This window comes from Stomoxys calcitrans, chromosome 4 (genome assembly GCF_963082655.1).
Source record: "Stomoxys calcitrans chromosome 4, idStoCalc2.1, whole genome shotgun sequence".
Classification (NCBI taxonomy): domain Eukaryota; kingdom Metazoa; phylum Arthropoda; class Insecta; order Diptera; family Muscidae; genus Stomoxys; species Stomoxys calcitrans.
The window spans coordinates 91,290,109-91,318,055 of record NC_081555.1 but is presented as its reverse complement, the minus strand read 5'-3'; the positions used below and the strand labels follow the sequence as shown (position 1 = coordinate 91,318,055).

At 40.8% G+C, this 27,947-nt stretch overlaps 2 protein-coding genes across 2 annotated transcripts; one reads left to right on the top strand and one right to left on the bottom strand.

Annotated features, from left to right (window-relative positions):
• The first annotated feature begins 79 nt into the window (after positions 1 to 79).
• On the top strand, positions 80 to 1,412 carry LOC106082870 (NADH-cytochrome b5 reductase-like). Its single transcript, XM_059368162.1, has 2 exons — positions 80 to 203; positions 296 to 1,412. The coding sequence occupies exon 2, from the start codon at positions 391 to 393 to the stop codon at positions 1,387 to 1,389; it is 999 nt and encodes a 332-aa protein (XP_059224145.1). The 5' UTR covers positions 80 to 203; positions 296 to 390; the 3' UTR covers positions 1,390 to 1,412.
• On the bottom strand, positions 1,323 to 27,947 carry LOC106082871 (band 7 protein AGAP004871). The gene is made up of 5 exons (XM_013245609.2): positions 27,657 to 27,947; positions 7,292 to 7,459; positions 6,880 to 7,228; positions 1,729 to 1,894; positions 1,323 to 1,658 (listed from the first exon to the last, which is right to left on the bottom strand). Exons 1-5 carry the CDS (start codon positions 27,805 to 27,807, stop codon positions 1,527 to 1,529), a joined length of 966 nt encoding a protein of 321 aa, XP_013101063.1. The 5' UTR covers positions 27,808 to 27,947; the 3' UTR covers positions 1,323 to 1,526.

The window sequence follows — 27,947 nt, the reverse complement described above, 5'->3', positions numbered from 1 at the left end:
TGCATATACTCCGAAAGCCTGGCAGGAGGCAATATGTTTGCTTATGAAAACTTTGCTTGAGGTGCATACCGGGCTTTAATCTCGTATTTAATAAACAAATCCCATCTCTGCGTTACTTTCAGCTATTCATACGTTTGACTAACCTGGTGATAAACAAAAGTCAGCTGTCCCTCCAATCAAATGGGTGCAACAAATGATTAAAGGTTGCAGTAATAACCTGGCTTTTGGTGCACAGGTGCACCGCCATCGTTTCTTTAAGAACCCAAAAAAAAAAAAAAAAAAAAAATGATTAAAGGGGAGCTTCTGCGAAGAACTAAATGTTTCGCCCATTAAATAAGTAAATAAGTGCAATAAAGTGTAAATTCGTAAAAACTAAGTAAACTTTTATAAATGAACAATAGTGAATACACGAATGACAATGAAGAATGTTGTGGAAATGGCTGTGCAAACTGTGTTCTTAACATACAACCAAAGAAATCGAAGCAGGCCATTAAGGCGGGAAAAGTTAACATTTTAACAGAATACACCAATTTTTGCTTGTTGGACAAAGTTCGCCATTCAAATGCTGAAATAAACGCGTGGGAGCTGCATTTCAAGTCATCGATACTATGTGGCGGCCATAAAACTACAACAGCAGAAAATTTTATACTGGATATTGAACCTGGTTATCATTTAATGCTTCGTCGCCATATGCCCAACGTGCAAAATGAAGTTGGTATTGAAAACAAACGGAAGTATTTATTACGCCCCTATTCACCCTATTGGTGGGATATGCAGCAACTGGAATTTAAAATCCTAGTCAATTTCAAATTCAATGGACCTATGACAAATTTCTTAAGGCATATTCAAGTTGGAGATGAAGCTGAATTCCGTGGTCCCATAGGCCAATTTGAATACAGAGCTGATGCAAAAGGTAATCAAATTTTATTTATCATAACTCAAGGTGTGGCTGTAGCACCTGTAAGACCCATAATAGAAAATATTCTCGATAGTGAAGAAGATTTGACACGTATTGTACACTTGGCCTGTTATGAGGACATACAACACATCTACTTTAGAAAAGAATTGTATGATTTCAAAAAATTTTGGAATTACAAATGTGATATATATTTAGCTCATGAGTTGTGTGATAGAAAGGAATGCATTGAAAATGCTGGGTGTATGGAAACCTGTACAAAATTCATAGAAAAATTAAAGTACAAGGAATCCGTTCACCCATTTCGCTTAACCACAAAGGAATTAGAAGCCAAATTTAATTTGTTAGGTGAAGACACCATAGAACATGTTAGTGTTGTTATAGCCGGTACAGGAAAATTTCAAAATACCTTTAAGGATTTATTGACTAGTGAACATTGTGGTTTAAATGATAGAAATGTACATTTGTTATAAATAATATAAAAATATTAAGAAAATTGTTGCATATTAAATTAACAAGTGGCTTGATTTGTTCCTGATGTTCTTGTCACCCTCTTCAACTCGCATAAACGCAGCTGATCCAGAAACACTTTTAATGGTGTCACTGAATGTCACTGGTGCTTATGACTACAATGACCATGGCTAGCCGATAAAAATGGTGACAATAGCTCCATCGGTAAAGGAAAGATGATGGTTGAATTTTTCTCGGCTGATATGTTGACTAGGGTTTGCAAGTAACGCAGCTGTAAATGGACAAAGAGAAAAGTGAAAAGCATTAAAAAGAAAAAAATAATCTATATATTGTTTTGCTACCTGCAGAGCTGAAGGACTGGACGAAATTATTTCGGAAGCCTCTTTTAATGCTCTTGATGACTTCATTTCACCCTCGGCGGCTATGACCTTAGCTCTAGCCTCACGAGCAGCCTCAGCTTCGGCTGCCATAGCCCTTTGAAGGGCTGTGGGCAAGGAAACGTCCTTGCTGTAATTAAGAATTTAGTAAATAAGGAAGAGAGATTGTGTGGTAAAAGTTAGGAAAAACTCAAGTTATTGGCGATATGAAATTTTTTTCAGAAACTTGACTTTGAAATTCGTTTTGGGACTCAGTTTGGAGTTAGCCAAAAGAATGAGACTTTAAAAAATGATATGATGATGATCCAAAATTGCAAATGCAAATTTTGGCTATGAGCATTCCACTAAGGAACAGGGGCAAACTTCTCACATATCAATGAGTGCAGTCCGAATCAAGTTTAAGCTCAATGATAAGGGGCCTCCTTTTTAGAGCCGAGTCCGAACTGCGTGCCGCAGTGCGACACCTCTTTGGAGAGTTGTTTTACATGGCATAGTACCTCACAAATGCAGCCAGCATTAGAAGAGGAAAACCACCACAGACATTTTTTTCTATGATCTCGCCAGGATTCGAACCCAGGTGTTCAGCGTCATAGGCAAACATGCGTACATTTGGCGTAGGCGACGGATGTGGCAAAAATTCAAAAAGTAGACCCAGTCGGTATATAGGCGTCTTAAAAATTTTACGTTTAATTTGGGAGACGCTCTTTATACCCTCCGCTATAGAAGAGAAAGAACACTATCTTTGTCATTCCGTTGTCTAAGAATTAGTTAGTTCGTCTTTTGAAAGCACTCCAACTTGCGAAGGAGTAAAGATGGCCAATCCTAGCGTAAATTTCGAAATGATACAAGTCGGTCGGGATTGTATTTGCATGTGTAGGTCGCTCTTATAGGCGAGCAAGCTCGTTGCAAGCTATACAAACGATCGCCGCGGGAACATGATTGGTTATTTAAACTTGTCGTATCGAGCATCATAGCAACTCAGTATTTAAGCAAGAGTTGGTGTCACCCGGCCTCTCACTGAGACTCTTCTTTCGATTCCGTTAATTGTCCGGGACTGCATTTGCAACTACTACGTATGGAGCTTTCCACAATACGCAAGATGTTGACGCTCCCGGTAGTTCCCAGCTTCTCGTAATAACGAAGAACACCACACAGATAGGAGCTCACAGTTCCAGCCTGTATAATACTCATAGTTTTCCCTTGCAGGGTCCATGTTTAGTATTGCTCCCATATGGATTAATCTAAAGATTTGACTTCTTGATATCCTGTTGTTGTTGGAGCCACATTTTCATGAGGAGTTGGCGATCAAGCTCCTGAGCAATCTGGTTCCGATCCAAAGGACCGTTCGCCGCGGGAACAGGGTGGCCATTGGTTATTTATAAACGCCAATAATCCGCCTTGTCATATCAAGCATCATAGGAACTCAGTATTTGTTCAAGAGCCGGTGCCGCCCGGCCTCTCACTGAGACACTCCGCTCGATACCGCTGATTGTCCGCGACTGCCGTTGCACCAACTTCGTATGGAGCATTCCACTATCCGCAACCTGTGGACGCGCCCGGTAGCAGCTAAGCTTCTCGTGACAACAATGAACACCACACAGATCGTACCTCAATGTTCCAGCCTGTGTGGTGCTCACAGCTATTCCGTGCCGGGCCCTAAAAGTCCGATGCTGCAAGGACTCTCATTGAGTCATTCGATACCGCTGATTGTCCGCTACTGTCTATGCAGCTGCTCCGCCTCCATTCCACTATTCGTGATGAAGATGAACACCACACAAATCGGACCTCAGAATTTGAACCCCTGTGCAGGTCAAATTTATTCCGTGCCGCTCCCTATAAAGCGATCTGCAGACCTATCTTCGTGTGCATGGGGAACGCATACACCATGCTGTTTTCTATGCCACGGCAGCCGGTTATACGTATTGGATTTACCCGATGGAGTCCTTCATGAATAAGGGCTGCGGTCTCAGAATACAACATACTGCTACAACAACAACAATTGCTTTCTATATCGTTTCGTCTCGACATATCGTTCCATGACTTAAATTGACTTCAATATAAACCGTTTAACTTCCTGCGTATCTGCATGTTCGTTTTGGCTAAAATATGGAAATCTTCTGTTACACTTTATGTAAGGTCCAAATTGGTAAATAAGGTACAACTTGGTTTTAACTTGAGATAACTGCTATATCAACGGAACTCCCTATTTGACAACATGCGCTCATGGAGGGTCTAATTTTACTTCAATTTGGTCAGGGGTTTTAGTTCCTGCTTATAGATAGAAATCCTTCAAAAAACTTGGCAATCTATGGTGGAGAGTTCATAAGATTGTTGTTATTGTTAAAGTAGTACAAGTAATTGTAGCCATAATTTCATTTAGAAATGGCGATCCTTAGCTCCTATAGGTGAGCAAGTTCGTTCCGCTGCGGGAACATAGTGGCCATTGGGTTTTAAAAGGCTCTAATATTGAGGCCTTGTCATTTCGAGCATCATAGGCGCTCAGTATGCATGAAAGACCGAAGCCGCCCGGCCTCTCATTGAGACTCTCCGCTAGATAACGCTTATTGTTCGCGACTGCCGTTGCAGCTACTCCGTATTGAGCATTCCTGTGGACGCGCCCGGTAGCTCGCAGCTAAGCTTCCCTCACAGATCGGACCTCAAGGTGACGGGTTGTTATTGTTGTAGCAGTGTGTTGTTCACTGAGGCGTCAGCTTTGCCGATAACCGGCTGCCATGGGATTGAGTTCATAAGATTCGACCCAGCTTGCGTTAACGTATTTTTTGTATACCTAGATCCCTGATTTCAGGGGCAAGAAGAAGTGGCCCGAGAAATGCATGCCTTACTCAATCTTTGGCCATTGCATCTGTTGTTGTTGTAGCAGGGTTTTGTGGTCATTCGTCTTTTTGGTTCTGTTAAATATGCAAATCCGGAAACTCTGCGACTAGTGTGGGTCGCGTCTAAAGCGATCTGCGGATCTGAGTCCAATGGATCTGGCTGGGCCGTTAAACAGGTGACGTGAGTCGTGTGGTCCCTGGCCACAATCGAGATAGACCTCCTGCATGTTCAGATCAATTCTTGCTCTGTAGGAATTGAGGCAGCTGCATCTGTGGGATCGTAATTGAGCTAGAACTAATCTGGTTTGTCGGGGGAGGTCAATTTCCTCTGGTACGATGGGTGGCGGTCGTTTTCCTAGGACAACATTCTCTGGCTGGGTGTAAATGCAAATTTGCCCATGAAAATTCCATTAAAGAACATTGGCAAACTGCTTACATATCAATGAGAGCTGTCCAATTCAAATTTAAGCTCAATGACAAGGGGCCTCCTTTTTATAACCGAGTTCGAACGGCGTGTCGAAGTGCGACACCCCTTTGTGGAGAAGTTTTTACATGGCTGTCATACCAAATGGTACAGTACCTCACAAATGTCGCCAGCATTAGGAGGGGAAAACCACCGCTGAAAATTTTTATGATGTTCTCGCCAGGATTCGAACTCAGGCATTCAACGTCATAGGCGGACAAGCTAACCTCTGCGCTATGGTGGCGTCCTGCCTGGGAGTACTCCGCCCATACACAAACTTCTGTGTACATGGATGTGTCTAAATTCGATGGGGCATTGGGACAGGAGTCTTTAAATATCGTGTTTCCGTCTTCGCGTTCCTGGAGGCACTGGAAACAATGTCGATGCCTGAGCGGCTGCCCGATTGGACTGTAGCTTTATAAATGAAAAGTCAGGTGGCGCCGAAGGCTCAGGCATCGAGTCAGGTGATGTCGAGACTGGTAAAAACAAGCAAGAAGTTTCTTCGCAACGGCCGAAGGGCTGGCCAAGCATGGATCGCTGATTGACACAGATCGTGCTATGAAATTACTAGCCATCGCTGACATCTCATACGGTAACCGCGCAAATTAGTAGTGGGCAAGTGTTGAGGGTTTCGGGGTGGCAAAGGCCCTGTGGTCTAGTATTTCGAGAAACAGTACATCGCTTGTCCTGGGGCTGAGGAAGCATGACTTCGGTCTGCTGACAGGAGTCCTGAAAGGTCATTACAACTTTAGGTCCTTGCGATAAGAACAGGGAAATGTAGACTCTTGTAGGGTGTGCGATGGCGAGGAATATTTGGGAAGGTCGCACAACTTTTACGTCACTGCCCCGTCATTGCCTAGGGAAGGGACAGAATAATGGGTGAGCAACCTCTTCCTTACCTGGATTTTCTCCAGGCACTCAGTCCTTTTGCCATTCTAGAATTCACCAGAGGCCTGGTTTGTTGGCGGAATATTCTCTCATACTACCTGGATTTCCTCCAGGCACTCAATCCTTTTGCCATTTTGGAATTCACCAGAGGCCTGGTTTGTCGGGGGTGACAGTAGAACGGTGATAGTTCTTCCCCTGTCGGCCTTGTTCGCTACTTCATCTCTTTTGCGTTGGGTATCCCAGTTTCCGTTGTTTCTTCTGTCTGTCCTTTTGGGTGCGTGTCTCTGCGTTTCTCCATCTTCTTTTCCCTTTTATCATCCACAATGGATAAAAGGCCAAACAGACTAAGGGCGTTGAGCGCCGCGTTTCAACTCGCAAAAATTCAACTCTGCACACAAATTTCACAAAAGCAACGAGGAAAAGTTAGGATAGGTTAGGTTGAAAAGAGGGTACGGATGTTAATCCGCCCCATGCCACTATGGACATACACGTAAGCCAGTAATCGGCTTTTTGTGTGCTCTATTTTCTAAAAAAAGAGGAAAAGTTAAAAAATTTTCAACTTTGACGCTTGAAACCGAGCGTCATTTGGTGTTACCACACTTGAAAGAGGTGTTTTGGTTGTCAAAGTTAGAAATTGTTTAGCTTTTGCATTAAGTTGCATTTTTCAACGCGACGATCCTCAACGCGCTTAGACCTAAAGGGTCTCCTTTTGAAGTGTCTATTAACTGAGGTTCGTAGTTGCGTGCCCTCCAACCTAACATAGCCTTTGTTTTATACCTTAAATTTTCTTTGGATACCATACCATACTTAGTCCGTATCTTATCAACATTGGTTAGTTTTAACGGTCTTCTTATGCGTATTATAAAGTTAATATTTAACAAAACTTGATTTTAGCGATATGCCACACAGTTGACATTTTCGCCTGCTTACATTTCAACCCGTTCCACTTTGACACCCCAAGGGTCCGTAGCCTCATCCAATGACATTTGCATAGTATGTGAGATGGTCTCCCGTTCGGTTAGTAATTCAGATAGATTTCTTGTACCCAAGACATTTCTCAAAGTAGTGGCTGCTAACAAACGTGTGGAATGGCTATAGTTTGAAACTTGTATAACCGATTTAAGTGGATCGCTGATGCGATAATAGACTACAGCATCAACTGTTACCGTCACCGAATCCTTTGAAAGAACTTCTTGTGGTGGCACATCAAATGACACAGTTCTCAAGTCAACTTTGCAGTAGTCATCCACACAGGGTAAAACAAAAAATACGCCAGGACCTAAAAGTAGGTAAAAAATTACTCAACTGTATCATATGTAGTGTAGTGTTATCTGTATGTAACCTCTAGCTCCTCCACTGCGTAAACGGCCCATGCGAAATATTACTGCTCGTTCATATTCAGCGACAACTTTAAAACATATAAATACTGATATTGGAAATGTTAGAACCATTATAATAATTGAGACGGTTGTGGCCAATATTTCCACACAGTTCATGTCATCATTTTCGGCTGAAAATAAAAGAGCGGAGATTTAATTATTTTGTTTTTAATTTTTTGTGATTATAAAACAGACAACACATCGTACAAGGAATATAGAACACTTTTATAACCACCTTCATAGAATAGTGGGGTTTCGTTTCAAACGTCAATAAATAATAATAAATTGTATATATACAGCGCAAGCTAAAGGGTTAAGCAAACTAAAGTGCTAAACGAAAGCCGGTCGATCTCCAAGGACCACATTCACACAGTAGTTTTTCACCGCATCTGCTACCGCGTCTGCATGAATGTTGTCTAGACCCGCTTGATATGCCGCTTCTAGAGGTTCACTCTTGTAGTTGAAACTCTCGCTCTAGATCATGTAGATCCACCTAAAGGGTTCTGGGCGGTGGATACCTATCCACAAGATGATGATTCGGATGGTCCCTGCGATAACAGCCCAGAAGATATTTCTTGGATAGCATGTAGTTATGTCTTCGCACGTGTCGGATCTTTGTCTCCTGATGAAGCTGGTCCATATGAGAACTGAGGAGACAGCCAGTCACAGTTCGACCCTAATATTATACCAGTGTGTGTCATATAGTTGACGAGAACATACTGGCTCTGCATATCTTACCACAGATCGGCCAATACCCGTTGTTGTTGTTGTAGTAATGTGTTGTACACTGAGGAGGCAGCCCTTGCCGATGAAGGACTTCATCGGGTCAATCCGGTACGTACAACCGGCTGTCGGGGTGGGTCGGCCGCCGACTTTGGGGTCAACCTTGATATAATAAGTTCGTACTATACTCTTAAATACTTTTCATTTGATACCTATATTGTCCCAATCGGTAAACACGTCCGTTTGGATGGTTTTTGGAGTATGGCGTCCTCCACGGTTTTTGTAACCCAAAGTTTTGTAAAAATTTTACTTTTTTGGGTAACTATAAGGGGACATACAAAATTTCGCTTAAATCGATGCACCCATCTACTAAATCTGGTGTATTTGAAAATTGGGATTAGGGGGAGGGTCCCCTTGGCGGATATGACAAAATTAAATACCCTATTTTCACCGGTGGGCCAAACTACAATCTGTGCAAATTTCATGAAAATCTATTCTGGCGTTTTCGAGTCTACTCGGAACAAACAAAATTCAACACTTTCAATTTATATAATACTAGCTGAACACGGCACCCTCCGCTGCGAACAGCGTGCCGCAGGGCGACATCACTTTGTGGAGAAGTTTTTATATGACTGCCATACCAAATGGTACAGTACCTCACATATGTAGCCAGCATTAGAACGGGATAACCACCGGTGAAAATTTTTTTGATGTATTCGATAGGATTCAAACCCAGGCGTTCAGCATAATAGGCGGACCTCTGCGCTACGGTGGCCTTCCGTATGATGGCATTCACTTAGTTACCTTTTTATTTTTCGGCCATCTGCCATAATCTATTCCCCCATTTCCTGTTCTTTATAGATTTTTTTTTTCAAAATTCTTCAGTTTATAAACAAACTTTTTCTCAGACAGCATATTGTGGAAGCTTGTCCCAGCGTAGGAGGTTTAAAAAAACCGGAAACAGTAAAGTTAAGTTCTAACTTTTTATTTATTCGATGGACGAAAACAGTGGTGATAAGCGTATGATCAACTATGAGCACTCTCTGCTCTAACGCTCTCTCTTTCTCTCAACTTCTTTGTTCTGGTTGGCGTTGCTTTTTGGGTTGGCTTTGCCATTATGATTAATATCCCACAATAGATGGCGCTGAATTTCTTGTTAGTGATGCTCGCTGTTGATTCCCCTATCATTTAGTCTATTTTCTAATTCACATTTTTGTCGGTCTATCTAGTGCCACCGTAGCGCAGATATTAGCATGTCCGCCTATGACGCTGAACGCATGGGTTCGAATCCTGACGGGAACATCAGAAAAAATTTCAGCGGTGATTTTCCCCTCCTAATGCTGGCAACATTTGTGAGGTATTATGCCATTTGAAAACCTCTCTCCAAAGAGATTTCGCACTGCTGGCTATGGACTCGGCTATGAAAAGGAGGCCCCTTATCATGTAAGCTCCATGAACCAGACTGCACTCATTGATTGATTGAATTTTGCCACTGTTCCTTAGTGGAATGTTTATGGGCAATATTTGTATTTTGTTTGGTAACTATTGCCACAGTAGAATGACACTGAAGAAATGGTCTCGAATTTTGACATAAATATCAGAAAAAATAGTTGCGACAATTGTGAATAATTAAGCCAGTACAAAAACTTAGTGCTTATCGGCACGCCACTTGGACTCAACTATAAAAAGAAGACTCCTTATCGTTAAGTTAAAATTTCAATCAAACCCTTTCCACTACGCTTTCGCTTTCAAAACGTGGTAAAAATGTCATTTACATTTTTGGGCCTTGCCTTCTAACTGTTAAGCACAAACTTGGATTGTCGTACTCTACTAATCAAACTCTACTGATCGTCATGACATTTTAAGTCGATCTAGCCATGTCCGTCCGCCTGTCCATTCGTCTGTCCATCACCCCGTCTGTCTGTCGAAAGCACGCTAACTTTCGAAGGAGTAAAGCTAGGCGCTTGAAATTTTGCACAAATACTTAGTGTAGGTCAGTTGGGACTGTAAATGGGCCAAATAGGTCCATTTTTTGATATAGCTGCCATATAAACCGATCATGGGTCTTGATATCTCGAGCCTCTAGAGGGCGCAATTCTCGTCCGATTTGACTGAAATTTTGCCCGTGGTGTTTTGGTATCACTTCTAACAACTGTGCTAAGTATGGTTGAAATAGGTTCATAACCTGGTATATCTGCCATATAAACTGCTCTTGGATCTTGACTTCTTGAGCCACTAGAGGGCGTAATTTTTATCCGATTTGGCTGTTGTTTTGCATGTGATGTTTTGCTGTCACTTCCAACTACTGTCCTAAGTATGGTTGTAATCCGTTCATATCCTGGTATAGCTGCCATATAAACCGCTCTTGGATCTTGACTTCTTCAGCCGCTAGATGGCGCAATTCTCATCCGATTTGGCTGAAATTTTGCGTGAGGTGTTTTGTTATGACTTCCAACAACCGGCTTAGTATGGCGCAAATCGGTCTATAACCTGATATAGCTGCCATATAAACCGATCTGGGATCTTGACTTCTTGAGCCTCTAGAGGGCGCAATTCTCATCCGATTTGGCAGAAATTTTGTACAACGGTTTCTTCCATGACCTTCAACATACATGTCTAATATGGTCAGAATCGATCTAGAGCTTGATTCAGCTCCCATATAAACCGATCTCCCGATTTTGCTTTTGAGCCTCTACAAGGCTCAATTCTTATACGAATGGACTGAAATATTTCACAATGACTTCTGCAATGTTCAGCATTCAATTTATTTATGGTCCGAATCGGACTATAACTTGTTAACAATAGCATAACAGTTCAAAGAATAATGAACTTTGTTTTCCTAAAAAAGATACTGCGCAAATAACTCGACAAATCCTATCCACGGTGGAGGGTATATAAGATTCGGCGCGGCCGAACTCAGCACCCTCTTACTTGTTATTTATCAAATATTAAACTGTTATGATCGGTCAATATGTCTGTTATCAGGGGTTTCGAGATTTTGGCGGCCCCACAGATATTTGAACTCAAAATTTACTATCAGAGTCGCGGAGGTTTGGGCAGCCCCATGGGTACTTGGACCCACTTTTTAATACCATATTCGTATCCTAGTCTTCAATACCTTTCATTTGGTATCCATATTGTTCCGATCGGGTCCGCCCCTTTTAGATATTAAAAAGTTATATAGCCTATTGTTTTTTTCAGACCATATTCGTAACCTACTTCCAAATACCTTTCATTTGAGTTACACTTTGTCCCGATCGGTCCACTTTTGATTTTGGGCGGTGCTTTTGAGGCGTTTGCAACGCTAAGAAGGAGAAGAGCTAGACCCATTGATAAGTATACCGATCGACTCAGAATCACTTTCTGATTTGATTTAGCCGTGTCTGTCTGTGAGTCCATGTATTTTTGTAATCAAAGTGCAGGTCGTATTTGTTGTCCGATTGTCACGAAATTTTGCACATGACACTTTTTCGGCCCAAGGACAAAGCCACAATTTTGGTCCGATCTTTACCAAATTTGGTGTGGAGTCGTTTTTGTGAAGTGCAATTTCATAAAAATCGGTTCAGATTTCGATATAGCTCCCATATATATTTTTCATCCGATTTGGCTTTTTAAGGCTGTAGAAGCCACAATTTTGGTCAAATCTTTACTAAATTTAGCATGAGGTGCTTTATTTGACGTCTTCATATGTATGCAAAATTTCATAAAAATCGGTTAAGATTTAGATATAGCTACCATATATATCGTTCATCCGATATGGCCTTTTAAGGCTGTAGAATCCACAATTTTCGCCCGATTTTACATGAGACGTTTAAGTTGAAGTTCCAATACGTGCGCAAAATTTCATTAAAATCAGTTCTAATTGAGATATAGCTCCAATGTGTATATTTCATCCGATATGGACTTTTATGGCAGTAAAAACCACAATTTTGGTCACATCCTAATGACACATACTGGGACGTCAATGTCTATTTGAAGCCCCAGTATGTGTCATTAAAATTGGCACAGGTTTCGATATAACTCCCATATAATATTTTATCCGATATGGCCTTTTAACAATGTGGAAAACCAAATCTTTTGTCGTATGGTAGGAAAATCTTACAAGGTTCTAAATTGCTATTTCAATTGGTATCCAAATAAAAGTCTGACTAGATTTCGAGATAAGTTCTACATATAAAAAGTACTACACGCACTAGTTGGTGTAGGGTATTATATAGTCGGCACCGCCCGATTTTTGCCTTTCCTTACTGGTTAATATCAAATTCGTATTTTACTCCCGAATTTCTTTCATTTGAAGATTTTTACCGAAATTTGTATATTGTAAAATTTTGATATAAATAAAACATAGGGCATTTGGGCGCAGTGGTAATACGACAGGGCCCAGGATGCGGATAGTGGGACATCAGACAGTGAGAACGTCAGCGGTATCGAAGCAAGAGCCGGGTGACAGGCTCTTGCTTCGATACCACGCGGGGGAAGTTAATGGCCCTTAGAGTGCGAACTTAACCCCAAAAACCACCCAAATATGAAAAGTCTTATCGATTAGGGCAATATGGGTATCAAATGAAACATAATTGGAAGCAGAATACGAAACTTGTATAAAAATTGGGGTCAAGTCGCCACACCCCGTAAATCAAATCTAAACGGACATGTTGGTCGGCGGGACAATATGGAATTTAAACGAAGGCACGTGAGAGCAGAGTATGAAACTTATATTTCCAGATAAACTTCCCAACTTTTCAGTATTTATAGATTATTTCTATTTTCTAAGTTCTAGCGCAATATTTTATTTATTCCAATTGGTTTAGAATTCAAATGCCACAAAATTCGGATTTGAATATTTTCATATGCGAATGCTGTGTGCTTTGCCACCCATGAGCCGATAATTGACATATGTATTGACTCTTAAGTAATAATAAATTCAATGAAATTGTTTATCTGATTTTTAATTTATTACTTATTTTGAAAATCTCTTCATTTTATTATAACTACATAAATATGCAAGTGATGATTTTGAAAGAGGGGAGCAACCACCAGTGCGGGCGCTTAGAATGTTTTTTTTTTGCATATTTCCAAATTGAAAATCTGTTAGAATATTTTGTGTGTATGTATATTATCTTTGCAATATGTTTATTTCTTCAAGATGCAAGTGATGTTTTTGTTTAGAAATTGAGAAGAAACATAAATAACTTTTTTAAGGCATTTCAATTTGCTGGTATGCTATCTACATGTTCATCCATCTACAAGTAGGTGTGATTGATGAACTTTGTATTTCATATAACAAATGTGAATTTTTATAGAAGTGAACCTAGGAAGCCCAATTTTTTTTTTAAAGATATTTAAAATTTGTGAGTATGGATAAAAGAGCTGGAATTATCCATCTCATACACAATTTGAAGAAATTTGAGGTCCATAAAAAAATTTATTTATTTGCATTATATAATTCGCAGCCACATGGCGCCGATTTGAACAAATTACATTGAACTACTCTCATGTTTGAGTTTGAGTTGTTAGGTTTTTTATACCCTCCACCATAGGATGGGGGTATACTAATTTTGTCAATGTGTTTGTAACACCTCGAAATATGCGTCTAAGACCCCATAAGGTATATATATTCTTGATCGTCGTGACATTTTAAGTCGAACTAGTCATGTCCGTCCGTCTGTCTGTTGAAAGTACGCTAACTTTTAAAGGAGTAGAGCTAGCCGCTCGAAATTTTCCACAAATACTTCTTATTAGTGTAGGTCGGTTGTGATTGTAAATAGGCCAAATCCGTCCATGTTTTGATATAGCTGCCATACAAACCGATCGTGGGTCTTGACTTCTTCAGCCTCTAGAGGGCGCAATTCTGGTCCGATTTGACTGAAATTTTGCACATAGTGTTTTGATATCACTTCCAACAACTGTGCTCTATAATTCTTCAAATCCGTCTATAACTTGATATAGCTGCCATATAAACCGATCTTGGGTTTTGACTTCTTGAACCTCTAGAGGGCGCAATTCTCGTCCGATTTTACTGAAATTTTGCACATAGTGTTTTGATATCACTTGCAACATCTGTGCGAAGGATGGTCCTAATCGGTTCATAACCTGATATAGCTGCCATATAAACCGATCTTGGGTCTTGATTTCTTGAGCCTCTAGAGGACGCAATTCTCGTCCGATTTGATTGTAATTTTGCACATAGTGTTTTGATATCACTTCCAACATCTGTGCGAAGTATGGTCCTAATCGGTCCATAACCTGATATAACTGTCATATAAACCGATCTTGGGTCTTAACTACTTGAGCCTCTAGAGAGCGCAATTCTCATCCGATTTGGCACAATTTGTGTACAACGGCTCCTCCCATGGCCTTCAACACACGTGTGCAATATGGTCAGAATCGATCTATAGCTTGATACAGCTCCCATATAAACCGATCTCCCGATTTCGCTTCTTGAGCCCCGAATCGGACTATAACTTGATATAGCTGCTCCTCCGTCCTTATTCATTATACTTTGTTTGCCTAAAAACAGATACTGCGCAAAGAACTCGACAGATGCGACCATGGTGGAGGGTATATAAGATTCGTCCCGGCCGAATTTAGCACGCTCTTACTTGTTTTTTAATTTAAAAATAAAATATAAATTAAAAGAAAAGAATGAAAATCAATACTTTCAAGGATCCCAATAACTCATATAAAATTGTAAAAGAATCATTGAGAAGCTACACAGTGAGTTAAAATTAATTTATAAAGATTCGGAAGACTAAAGTAGGCAAAGAACATAATACGATGACATCAGGCAGTGCAGTGACAGGAAAGTCAATGCAGTCTAAAGAACAGGGAGCAGACGATGAGACCATTACCCACTTCCAAGAAGCCCATTTACTGGAAGAGCAATGATTGAGGTTATCCAGATAAACCTCCACCGGAGCGAGACGAGAAAATCAGCACGGGCAAAATTCATATTGCCTAAAATCAGGAGACATGGGCGATCCGAAACAAAGCTTCTGGACTGGATCAAATTAACTACCAATTATTTTATGCTAACACTGGTACTCGGCCAAGGCCTGCGTTATTTTCTTGGAATTTTCACAGATGGTGTATAATGATCCCGTGGTGAAAATAGGGTACTGCATTTTTTATATCTGAAGGGGGGACGGACCCTCCCCCTTACCATAATTTTCAGAAACGCCAGATTTCAGAGATGGGTGGTGCGATATAAGCGAAATTTTGTGTTCTCTTTTATAGTAACGTAAAAACAAAAATTTGGTGTCAAAATTTTGGATAGGGTACCTAAGAGGACCGCCCCACCCCCAAAACCTACCAAATATATACATAGACCAATCACGACAATATGGTACTCAAACGAAAGGTGTTTAAGATTAAAAAATGATCTGATATCCAACTGTCAGACCAAGTGTTTGGGGGACCACCCCAATCCCCAAAACATCCCTAAACCGGATATATTTACCGACCATGGCAATATGGGACTCATATGAAAAGTATTTGCGAGTAGAATGCGAATCTGATATCCAAATGTGAGACCAAGTTTCTGGTGGTCCACCCCTTCCCCAAAACACCCCCCAAACAGGACTTATTTACTAACCATGGGAATATGTGGCTTAAATAAAAGCTATTTGAGTGTAGAATACGAATCTGATATCCAGATGTGGGAACAAGTGTTTGGGGGACCGACCCTCCTCAAAAACATGGCCCAAAGAGGACAAATTTACGACCATATACATATGGGGCTCAAATGAAAGGTCTTTGGGAGTTAGGCTTGAATCTCATATCAATATTCGAGAAAAAGTTTCTATGGGGCCACCCCACCCCCATAACATCACCCTAATAAGAAGTATTTGATGACCATTGCAATATGGGGCTCAAATAAAAATTTTTTTAGAGTGGGACACGAATCTGATATATATTTTCAAGGACGAGCCACTGAGTTGCCGCCCCATCCCTCAAACTGGTCATGTCTATGGAAACATGGGTCTCAAATGAAAGGTATTTGGGAGTAGACCACGAATCTGATAACAATATTTGGGACCAACTGTCTAGGAGACGTCCCAACACCATAAAAATCCCCCAAGTAGGACGTATTAGCTCGCCAAGACCATTTGGGTCTTCAAGACAGTAGAGCTCGATACTGATAGCTTTTAGGGTCCATACCCCAAACCGGACATATTTGCTGACATTTGCAATAAGGGGTTTAAATGAAAGGTATTTGAGATGAGAAAACGAATTTGAATCCAATTTCGAGGCCAATGACAATATGAGCTTCAAATAAATGATGTATCGATATATAAGAATAGAGATGCTGATATATTTTCGGGGCTAAATGTTTGGGGGACAACACCACACCCCAAAACACCCCTAAATCGATGTGGGGCTCAAATGAAAGGTATTGGGGAGTTGATATCCACAATTTTCTGAGGGTCTTCCCCTTTCCCAAAATACCCCACAAAAAACGATTATTTACTGACCATCGCAATATGGGGCTCAAATAATGGTATTTGGCACAATGTGGGACCATGATTTTGGGGCACCGCCCCTTCCCCAAAACACCCCCCAAAGGGTAAAAATTTACCGACCATACCAATATGTGGTTTAAATGAAAGATATTTCAGATTAGAAAACAAATTTTATAACCAATTTTGGGGTCAAGTGTTTGGGGGACGCCTCACCCTATAAACTCTCCTTAAACCAATGGCAATTTGGGGTTTATATAAATGGTATTTGAGAGAAGAGCATGATGCTGATTTATTTTCAGGGCCAAGTGTCTGGGGCACCACCTCACCCCCGAAAACACCCCTAAATCGGACATCACGAGAATATTGGGCTGAAATAAAGTCTTTTAACAATCCAATTCATCCGAGTAAAATTCATAATCCAATAAAGACCAAATGGGATTCAGATAAAGGCACTTATATGGTTATACTGCTAGTCAAGCGATATGCATGTACTATTTTCGTAACATGATATTTCATTAAAAGTTCTTTAATTGTCGAAAATAAATATTCAAAGGATAATTTTGTTCCATATAAGGAAAACAAGAAGGCGCAGCGGAACGGGTCCGGTTCATCTGAAATATATATTTTCCCCAGAGTTGTCAACGTCGGATGCAACAGTGGTGAGACAGGGAGAGGGTGGAGCATACCTGGCATCACTTTATCTGCCTTTCGACTCTCCGACCGACTCCAGCGCCACCCACGTCGGAGCTTCCACGACTGGCGAGGAAAGCAAAACAGACAGGAAGCGAGGTACTAATAGGGTACGATCCGAACTCTCACCACATTTCGTGAGGTAGTACCAACACTAATAATCAGAGCCAGGCCCTAGCAGAATTCTTGAATACTAACGACCTTATAACAAATAATGTTGGAAACTACGCTACCTTTGTTTTTAGATGTGACGATATGTTGGGAAAATCTAAACGATGAGGTTCAGGATTGGAGGGTCTCCATGGAACACTCTTTCTCTGACCATCGCTACATTAGGTTTAGAATGGCCATCGCCGAATCCGATAAGCTTCCGGAATAAGTTGAAAACAAAATGGACAAAATTCGGAAGACTACTCTGGAGAAGACTTAGCCAAGATAATTTAGATTGTCCAAGCATAGAAGACATTGACGAAAATGTCAACAGGGTTACGCCTGCATTAGTGGAGTCTTTCGAAGATAGTTGTCCTCTTCGAGAAAGGAAATCAGTCCAAGAAAAACCCTGGATGACCGGGGAGATTCGCAACATTGGGAAAGAGGTCCGCAGACGTTATACACACAGCTCGTCGTAAAAAAATTGAAGTTTACTGGAATGTGTACTACACACGGCTCAAGGAATAAAATAAAATTACCAGAGCGGCAAAACGTGTCTCCTGCAAGCTTTCATGCGAACATGTCGCCGCCAAGATGAAAAAGTTTCTCTCAAAAACCCATGTCTTAAATGAAACGTTTGTAGACGACATGGGAGTGAGATCAGAGACATCCAAGGAAATGTTGGGGCACCGCAATCTTGGTATAATGAGGTTGATAGAATATATACGATAACGGAATTTTGGTCAAGGAAGCCTTGAGGAGCTTCAAACCATTAAAGTTACCCGGACCTGATAGAATATTTCCGGCATAACTACAGAAGAAGGCGGACTATCTGGCCTGTGCTTTCATAGCGTGCCATAAACTTGCATATGCTCCGAAAGGCTGGAAGGAGGTAAGGATGGTTTTTATACCCATGCCCGGCAAGGCAATTTATGCGACACCAAAGGCCTACAGACCTATAAGCCTTACATCCTTTCTACTCAAAACCATGAAACGTATTGTGGATACCACGATAAAGAGTAAGACATCCAGCGAACTGCTCAAATACAAACAGCGCGTCCCTGCACAAGGTTGTGCATAGAATAGAAGAATCATTCGATGCCAAAATGTACACCCAGCATTGACATAGAGGGGGCTTTTAACAATCTGCGGACCGACATATTGATCCAATCCTTAGACCAGTAACGGATGGACCGGGTCCTTAGAAACTGGATAAAACATATGCTAAGGAACAGGTGGATAAATTAATTGTCCCATGACATAAATATAAGGGAGAAAGTGGCACAAGGCACGCCACAGGGGGGTATTTGATCGCCACTCCATTGGGTGACCACCATATATAGTGACTGAGGAGGGATTTGGATGCTGGATGGATGCTGACTAAGGAGGGATTTTAACTCATCTGCTATGCAGACGATTTTATTATACTTTCTAGGGGTTAGGATCCGAACCAGCTATGCAGGGCCAAAAAGGTCTTGTATATAACACATGACTAGGTTAGACCCTGGGGTCTCAATGTTAAACCAGAGAAGACTGAAATATGCCTGTTTACGAGGAAGACGAAGGTGGGCCAATTCGACGAACCAAGTTTCCTCAACAAAACGATTCAATATCTGATCTTGGATAGGAAACTGAATTGGAAGTGTCATATTCAGAAGCGTACTGAAAGGCTCACAGATGTTGGGCACTATGTAGACGGGCCGAAGGCTCGAAATGGGGTCTGAATCCGATAATAATCCACTGGCTTTACAGGAGCGTGATTAACCAATACTTACTTACGCTTCAGTAGTTTGGTGGACTGCTATGGAGAAAAAGTGCAACATAAGGACCATACCACAGGTTCAGAGAACATGTTGTCTTGGCCCACGCCCACGCCCACTAGGCCACTGAAGACTATTCTAGATATCCGACCTATTGACATGCAGATTAAGTGTGAGGCAGCCGCGGCTATGAGTCTTAAGGGGATGGGAGAATGGATTGAGGATGGGAGCAGCTCATACCATCGCGGTATAATGAAGGCAACGATAGGAAACCTGAAAGGAAGGGAAGAGGTTTCCGATCGGATACCTGAGAACACACTTCAGGTCGAATGCGAGGCACTGATGCCATCGGCACAGTCTTGGATTGACGGAACTCTAGAATTGCTATCTGGAAGATCATGTTACAAGGATGGATCAAAGAGTGGGCCTGGGGGTCAACATTGAGAACCCAAGAATTGAGATCTGTTTTAGACTGCCTGACCATAATACGGTCCTGCAGGCGGAGGTCCGGGCGATCACTGTATGCGTGAAGTGGTGTGGTGCTATCGCGAGGACGTCGAGTGTGAACATCTTTACGCACAGTTAACAGGCCATAAGGGTAATAACAGCTAGGACGGTAAGATCACGAACAATCTTGCAATTTAAGAAGGAGATTAACGCCTTTTATTAGGATGGCACAATCCGCATCATTTGGATGCCAGGCCACAACGGAGTAAGAGGGAATGAAAAAGCAGACGTTTTGGCTGTGAAGGCCAGAGATCTGCCGTAAATAAACTTGGTTAACCCGAAACCTTTCGGGTCGTCACAGAACGAGTTAAGGGCGAATGTAACACTTTGGAACAGCGAAACATTCCTATGGGGTGATCCGGATCGTGAGAGGACGAGGCTTTTATTGAAAGGAAGTAAGAAGGAGGTCAGTATAGCTCTTGGTATCATAACGGGACACAGGATTACGAGCTCAGTTATGCAAAATCGGTGCAGCAAGTGATAGCATGTGGCGAAGATGAGGAGGCGTTGGAGACATGAACCAATTTAGAGGCATGGAAAACAATAAAGGATTTCGGAATTTTCCATTCACTACATGTAGTAAATAATCGGAAATATGTGAAAATTTAATCAGTTTCGTATCTTTGTTCATTGTATTTTAGTTAAAAAATAGTTTTTCCAAAAAAAACATCTTCTTTCGTTTCTCTTTCGAGACGAGCTTAATGATCTGAGCTTTTTTGCAATGGGAAATGATAGCCAGAGATCACCAAACACACTAACCACTATGGGACACGTTTCATCATTTGGTTAGAATAACTCAACTCGTAATATGGCCGATGAGTTATTCTAATCAATGACGAAACGCGTCACATAGTGCTTGGTGTTTGTGGTGATCTCGGGTTTTTCTTTTCCATTGCAAAAAAATCTCCGATCATTGAGCTTGTCTCGTAAGAGAAACAAACGAAAATTGCAAAACTGAAATTATCTTCATCCTAACAGGCATTAAAGCTTGAAAAAAAAAAAACAAGTAAAAAAGTATAAAGTTCGGCCGGGCTAAACTTTGGATACCCATCACCTCTGGTATATATATATAAACCCCCTTTCGTCACAATCCGGTGAAAACTAGATAACTTAAGCACCCAAATTCGGCATGGACATTGAGTGGTCTAGTAAATATAAAGCACTGTTCATTTTTGTAGAATAAAATATTGGTCTTTTTGGCAGCTATATCCAAATTTAAACCGATCTGAACCATATTAACGTCGGATGTCGGGAGGCTTAAAATAACCCACCATATTTGGGTCCCATGTTGGGAGGCCCAAAATTACTCATTGTTTGAAATTTCAGCGAAATCGGTTAAAAAATAAAGCTTTTATGGGTTTTAGACCCTTTATCGGCAGATCGGTCTATATAGCAGCTATATCTAAATGTAGTCCGATCTAAACAATATTTGGGTCAGATGTTGGGAAGCCTTAAACTACTCACAGTTTCAAATTTCAGTGAAATCGGATAAAAAAAAGCATTTATGGGCATTAGACCCTTTATTATCGGTAGATCGGTCAATATAGCAACTATATCGAAATTTGTCCGATTTGGCCCGTTCAAGAACTTAACCAGCGTGCATCAAAAAAACGTATCTGTGCCAAATTTCAGGCCAATATCTCAATGTTTGAAGGTTGTAGAGTGATTACAACAGACGGACGGACAGACACACGGAAATCGTCAAATCGTCTTTGAATTTACGACGTTCCGAAATATATATTCCTTGTAGGGTCGGAAATTGATATTTCGATGTGTTGCAAACGGAATGACTAAATGAATATACCCCCTACCCTACGATGGTGGGTCATAATTATATTACCATAAAAAAAATTCATCGAAATTGGATTTTCATTAAAGCTTTTCAAAATTAAATTTTTGTTAACAAATTTTTTTAAATAAAAAAGTTTTTAATAAAAAATTTCATCATTATTTTGTTTTTTATTTAAAAAACCTTCGTTAAAATTTTACTTTTGTACAAAATTTTTGATATTTAGTTCTTGACAAAATGATGTAATCGTAATGTGACCCTTCTTCAAGCATAGCCCAGTTTGTTTTCTCAGGAGACTTTCAATAATCGCAATTAAGTTACCCTGATGATTGAGCACACTTCAATGTTCACATCGGAACACATCACACGCTTATTGAAAGCAATTTTCATCAGTAAAATTTGGCACGAACATTTTTCAACAACTTGTTGAAATCCATCCAACCAACTATAGCGGAAGTTAATTGCACATGAAAATAATAAAATAAAAACCATTTGCGGTCGTTTCTTGAGCAAATTCACAATCATTGAAAATGAAATCATTACATCGATTAAAAATCACGATAAAAATAAATTGAAAATCTATGAAGAATATTTCATGGACATTGTATATGCTTAAATGGATATTTTGATTTAAAAATCGTCGGAGGATTTGTGCGTTAATGCCCTTTAGCAAACATGTAAATAGTTCACAGTGGAACCGTGAGAAAATGATGAACTTTTTGGGGGAAACAACACGATACATATTTTCCATAAAAATCAAATTTCTCCCAAATTTTCTATTAAATCGAATTCCGAGCAAGCTTTCGGCGGAATTTTCATTAAAAATAAATTTTTATAGGATAGGGACATTCCATATAATAACTTGGACATTTCATATAATAACTCAATATAATGGTCTAGTATAAATATTCTTAATCGTCATAATACTTATAGTCGATCTAGCCCTGACCATCTATCCGTCTGTCGAAAGCACGCTAGCTTTCAACCAATTAAAACAAGCCAGTCCAGGTCGAGGTACAAGTCCCATATAAATCTATGTCCCGTTTACACATCTTGATCTCCTGAAGGAGATCACGATGTGATGTCCTTCAAAGAGCAACGGGAACTACTGAAATACCTTTTTATTCCTGAAAACCACACAATTATGAGTACAAGTTTTCAAGTTAAGTTTAAACTCTAACTCTCTTCTCTCGTCGCTGTGCTTCCATAACACTCAGCAGTGGGGTATTAAACGGCGAGGAGTGAAGGAGTTTGTTTTCTTTATTACACAAAGCGTTTGCTTTTGTTCTCTTTTTCTTCTGGTTGTCTAAAAGATGTGTGATTTTGAAATACATTCGGCCAATATACGTGGGCTGAGGACGAATTTCTTTGCGGTGCACTCTTTGTGAGACCCAGATGCGTGAGGAGACTGATCCACAGGATTCGCACATCCCTGTATACCACACACTTTCTCTTTTTATTTCGCACGGAGGCCTCGTGGTATATGTACGTAATGATGTAGTGTTTCAAAGACGACAACACCTGGAGACACAGGGTCCTGAATTTAACTCCCTTTGGGTTACATTCATGATTAGAACACATATACTGCACTTCGGATTCGGAAAGAAGTCCAACTCAGAATGCAACGAGTGAACGAACCGCCACATAACGCGTGTGTCCAAGGGCACCAAAATAATACTCTTGATATTTTCTTGACTTCACACCCTGAAAAGTAGAAGTTAATAATCTTGCACCTCTTCGTAACATCGCCCACAGCATTGTTTCAGCAACCTCTTCGTATTCTGCTCTTCGTAATGCTCCCTCCCAGTCCCGAAGCGGTCAATATTTTTATACGAAAAAGTACGTTGGGCTCATTGGATTAGCACTTATGTTTGTAATGCTCGACATTTGGCGAGTGAATTCTTCAGTGAGTGTGGGCTTACACTAAGGTGAAACACTCACGCGGAGGCGTGATGAATAAGCACTTGCTCTCTATTCTATTCCTATATTTCCAGAATTTTTCATATCGTTTCATCTCCTTCTCTCCTCTTCGGACGGAGCGGGGGGCATTGTATTTAATCAGCACGATTTTTTTCAACAAGGTCTTCCTTTTTCCTTTTCTTGCTAGGGTATCCCAATGGGCCGAACTGGTCTCCGAGTGAACTCACCTCTCGGAATGGGCTAACTATTCATACCCTAAACTTTAACCTACACACATAGAAAAAAGTCTGCTGGAAACAGCAAACACTGTCTGCTGACTGTAAGCAGTTATTTTTGCTGCTATTACAGCAGTAGCTCTGCAATTTCAGAACATCAGGCCTGCTGCTGAAAAGTCTGTTGTTTGATGCAAATAAGGTTAGGTTAGGTTGAAAAGAGGGTGCAGATATTAATTTGCCCCATACCAGAAATACACATAAGCCTGTAATCGGCTTGTTGTGCGCTGTAAAAAGTAACCTCGAAAAAGAAAATTTTAAGTTAGGAATTTTGTGCTACTTACAATATCCTTTATTGTTTTCAATACCACTCCCCTAAGTTGGTTCATGTCTGGTATCGTGTCCCCACCCTAGTGCCGGGGTCTGTTAGCCGCGAATGTCGGGCAATAAAAATCGCCCACGCCCTTAAATCGTCGACCTGAGAGGCTTCGGCTTAACAAAATTTATCGACGGCAGTTCTCTGGCCTTCACCGCCAAATCGTCTGTCCTTTCATTCCCCATTATGGCCCGGCACCCAAACGATGCGGATTGTGCCATCCTCGGAGAAGGCGTTAATCTCCTTCTTATACTGTAAGACTGTTCGTAAGAAGGAGATTAACGCCTTCTCTGAGGATGGCACAATCCGGATCGTTTGGGTGCCGGGCCATGCTGAAAGTTACTGCTGCTGCATTTATGATGGGTTAGTTAAAAGAAAGAACATTTTTTTGGAACGATAATGAGAAAAAATGGTTTTGGTCACACACCCACACTGATGTTATCCTTTTGTTGTTGTTGTTTATTGCACACGTTGTTTGTAAAAGATTTTTGAGCACAATCGCACAGTCGCGCATCGTTCTATGACATAGTCAAAATAGCCATCGTTATTATAAGATATACTCAGCACTCCTACGTCATAAGCTTCAAGTAGGTATGGAGCAGTTATGCGACATTTCCCTGTTTAAAATACTTTTGCACAGTTGTTGTTCTAATTTACTGCACACGGCAGATGGATTGCTGTTGTTGTATTAAAATGCAAAATATCAGAAATACCAAACAAAAAAGGGGTTTCCTCACAAAAACGGAGATTAAAAAGGGACAATATGTAGGTAGATCCTAATATGTTGGCATATGCAAATTTAAGAAAGTTTCTTAAATAAGATATAGACCAGTAAAATGTAAATTTTGCCCATGAACATTCCACTAAGGAACAGGGGCAAACTTCTCACATATCAATGAATGCAATGACTTGAATCTGCGACACCTCTTTGGAGAGAAGTTTTACATGGCATAGTACCTCACAAATGTTGCCAGCATTAGGAGGGGAAAAACACCGCTGATCAGGCGTTCAGCATCACTGGCGGACATGCTAGCCCCTGCGCTACGATGGCCAGTAGGCAAATGGAAATTTGAGTCTCTCATAGGTAGGCAAAAAAAAATGTTGGCACAACTTCTTGAATGAGATAGTGTCTAGTAGGCAAATTGAGAAATGTGTCTCAATAGATGTTTGCATTCCATATGGTTTTTCATAAAATATCGGTACAAATAGAAATGGGCAATAAAGCCAGTAGCTACGACAGTGTGGGCATTGACAGAGCAATAAAATTGACGAGAGAGTTTTAGCCAATGTATACCAATGGCCGCAATGTCTATGTGTTCAAGGATTTGTTGATCAGGTAATTTGCTTTAAAATTAAAATTATCTTTCCGAAATAATGTGTTATGGTCATTAGCTATTCAAAACACATGACCGGCCGTAAAATCCAAACATAAGTCTTCTTATATATAAAATTCAATTTGTGCTTGTTTATTCCGTATAGACTCAAAAACGGCTGAACCGATTACTTTGAAATGTTCACAGAATTTGTAGGTTGGTCTGGAATAAAACATAGGCTATATAATTTTTAGATATCGGGAGGGGAGCGGGCTCTCCCCCTGATCCGAAAAGTACTACCCAAAAATAAAAGTGGACCGATCGGGACAATATAGGATTCAAATGAAAGGTATTCAAGAGTAGAGTACGAATTTCATAGTAAAAGTTGGATCCATGTACCTCGGAGGCTGCCCCAGCCCCAAAACCTCTAAAAATGGTTTATTTGCCGATCATGACAATATGGGAGTCAAATGAAAGGTATTCGGAGAAGATTACGAATATTATCGGGAAGTAGGAATAGGCTTTATAATTTATAGATAACGGAAGGGGGCGGACCCTCCACCGTTACCCCAAAATCACCATCCAAAATCAAAAATGGACCGATAAGGACAATATGGGTATCAAATGAAAAGTATGCGGGATTTGATAACGAATTTGGCATGCAAGTTCATGTCGAAGTATAGGGGGTCACCCCACCCCCACAAAAACGCCCAAAATGGGCACATTAGCCAATCATGGATATATGGGACTCTGTTCGTTCCGTATAGACTGAAAAACAGCAGAACCGATTTTCTCGAAATTTTCGCATATTGTGTAGGTTGGTCTGGAAGGAAACATAGGAATTTGTCGGTATCGGAAGGGGGACGGACCCTGCCCCTTATGCCAAAAACATAAATCAAAATCAAAAGTGGACCGATCGAAACAATATAGGTATCAAATGAAAGGTATTGGAGAGTAGAATACAAATATGGTATTAAAATTTGAGTCTAAGTACCCATCGGGCGGCCCCAACCACAAAACTCCCCCAAACATACATATTGGACGTTCATGTCAATATGGGGCCCAAATGAGATCGAAGTATAGGTGGTCACGCCACCCCTCATAAACGCCATTAGACCCATTGTGACTATATAATACTTGGCTGGTTGTGTACGTTTGTTTGGAAGAAAACATAGGCTATATAATTTTTAGATATCGGGTGGAGGCGGACCCTCCCCCTTACCCCAAAAACGCCACCCATATCCGAAAGTGGTCCGCCACCCATATCAGAAAATGAATATGTTATTATTTGGGTCTTAGTACCCAGCGAGCCCACCCCAACCCCAAAACTCCTCTAAAGAGATATATATGAAGCTTATGTAAATATGGGACTCAAATGAAAAGTATTACACAGTAGATTACAAATATGGTATAAAAATAGGTCCAAGTAAGGGGAGGTTGCCCACCCGCAAATACCCCAAATGTGTACATTAGACGACCATGGCTATATGGGACTCAAATGAGAGGTATTTGGGAGCAGATCCTAAAGATATTTCAAATGGGTTATTTTACCCATTATGACCATAAGGGACTCAAATGAAAGGTATTTGAGGGTAGAAAATGAATATGGTATCCAATTTTGGAGCCAAGTGTTTTGGGGTACCCAATAAAGCACCCCCTGAACTTCATTTCCGTTGGTAATAAAAAACGAATTTGATTTTTTTTTTTGTGCAAAATGCCGGTGGCCGCCCCAGCCCAAAAACACCCTCCAAACGGTTCATATTTACCGACCGTGGCAATATGGGGCTCAAATTAAAGGGATTTGGAAGTGCAGCACGAATTAGATATTCATATTTGAGTCGAATTGTCTGAGATGCCATCCCTCCCCTAACATTACCACCAGGAACCGAAAAGGGCCAAATTCTCACACATCAATGCGTGCTTTCCGATTAAACTCAAGACGAGTCCGAACGGCGGCTCGCAATGCGACACCTCTTTGGGGAAAGTTTTTTAAATGACCATGCATGGCATTGTACCTCGCAAATGTCGCCAACATTAAAAGGGGATAAACACCGCTTTGTCCGATGTTCTCGCTAGGATTCGAACGCGTTCAGCGTCATAGGCTACAATGGCACGAATTCAATATTCGCGTTCAGTCTGCACCCTGAAAAGATATTAGAGAGTTAAAGAAGGTGCAGCGGAGCGGGCCCGATTCCTTGAACTTTCATTTACAAGGAATATTTGGTATATATTGTGTCGCCATAATAAGGCCTTTTAGAATCAATTTTATACTCCGGAATTTTACCGCTGGTATAGTTTGCACTTTTGTATTACATAGATGTTTAAAGATTTTTGTAATAATACGGCAACTACGCACTTCATTATTCACTAAATTTCTTTGTATGAACTAGTTAAAGCATTGTGCGATAAGGATATTCGTTAAAACCTACACGTCTTTAATCCTTGATAGGTGCGTGAGGGCTCTCCCGGATTGGTAATGGTAACAGTGTGCGAGCGTATATCGGTTGAAGGATATCGTATTGTTTCCGGTACTGGAGCGATGCGAGCACGATTTTGTAAACGCGGCGAGGATGTATTCATATTGAACCCCGTTTGCACAATTTAAATTTTTACAAAATACGATCTTAACCGTTCGATATTCCGCCAGCAACTAACTTGACGTCTATTGAGGCAGGCGGCCGCAGCACCTCGAATTTTCTTCACAAAAAATTTTCACAGCT

Bases quoted from the DNA above. Each gene is read 5' to 3' on its own strand.
- LOC106082870 (XM_059368162.1), top strand. From the start codon at position 391: ATGAACAATAGTGAATACACGAATGACAATGAAGAATGTTGTGGAAAT.
- LOC106082871 (XM_013245609.2), bottom strand. From the start codon at position 27,807: ATGAATACATCCTCGCCGCGTTTACAAAATCGTGCTCGCATCGCTCCA. The intron at 7,229-7,291 runs GTTACATACAGA...ACCTACTTTTAG, and splicing joins ACGCAGTGGAGGAGCTAGAG to GTCCTGGCGTATTTTTTGTT. The intron at 1,659-1,728 runs GTAGCAAAACAA...GTCCATTTACAG, and splicing joins CCAGTCCTTCAGCTCTGCAG to CTGCGTTACTTGCAAACCCT.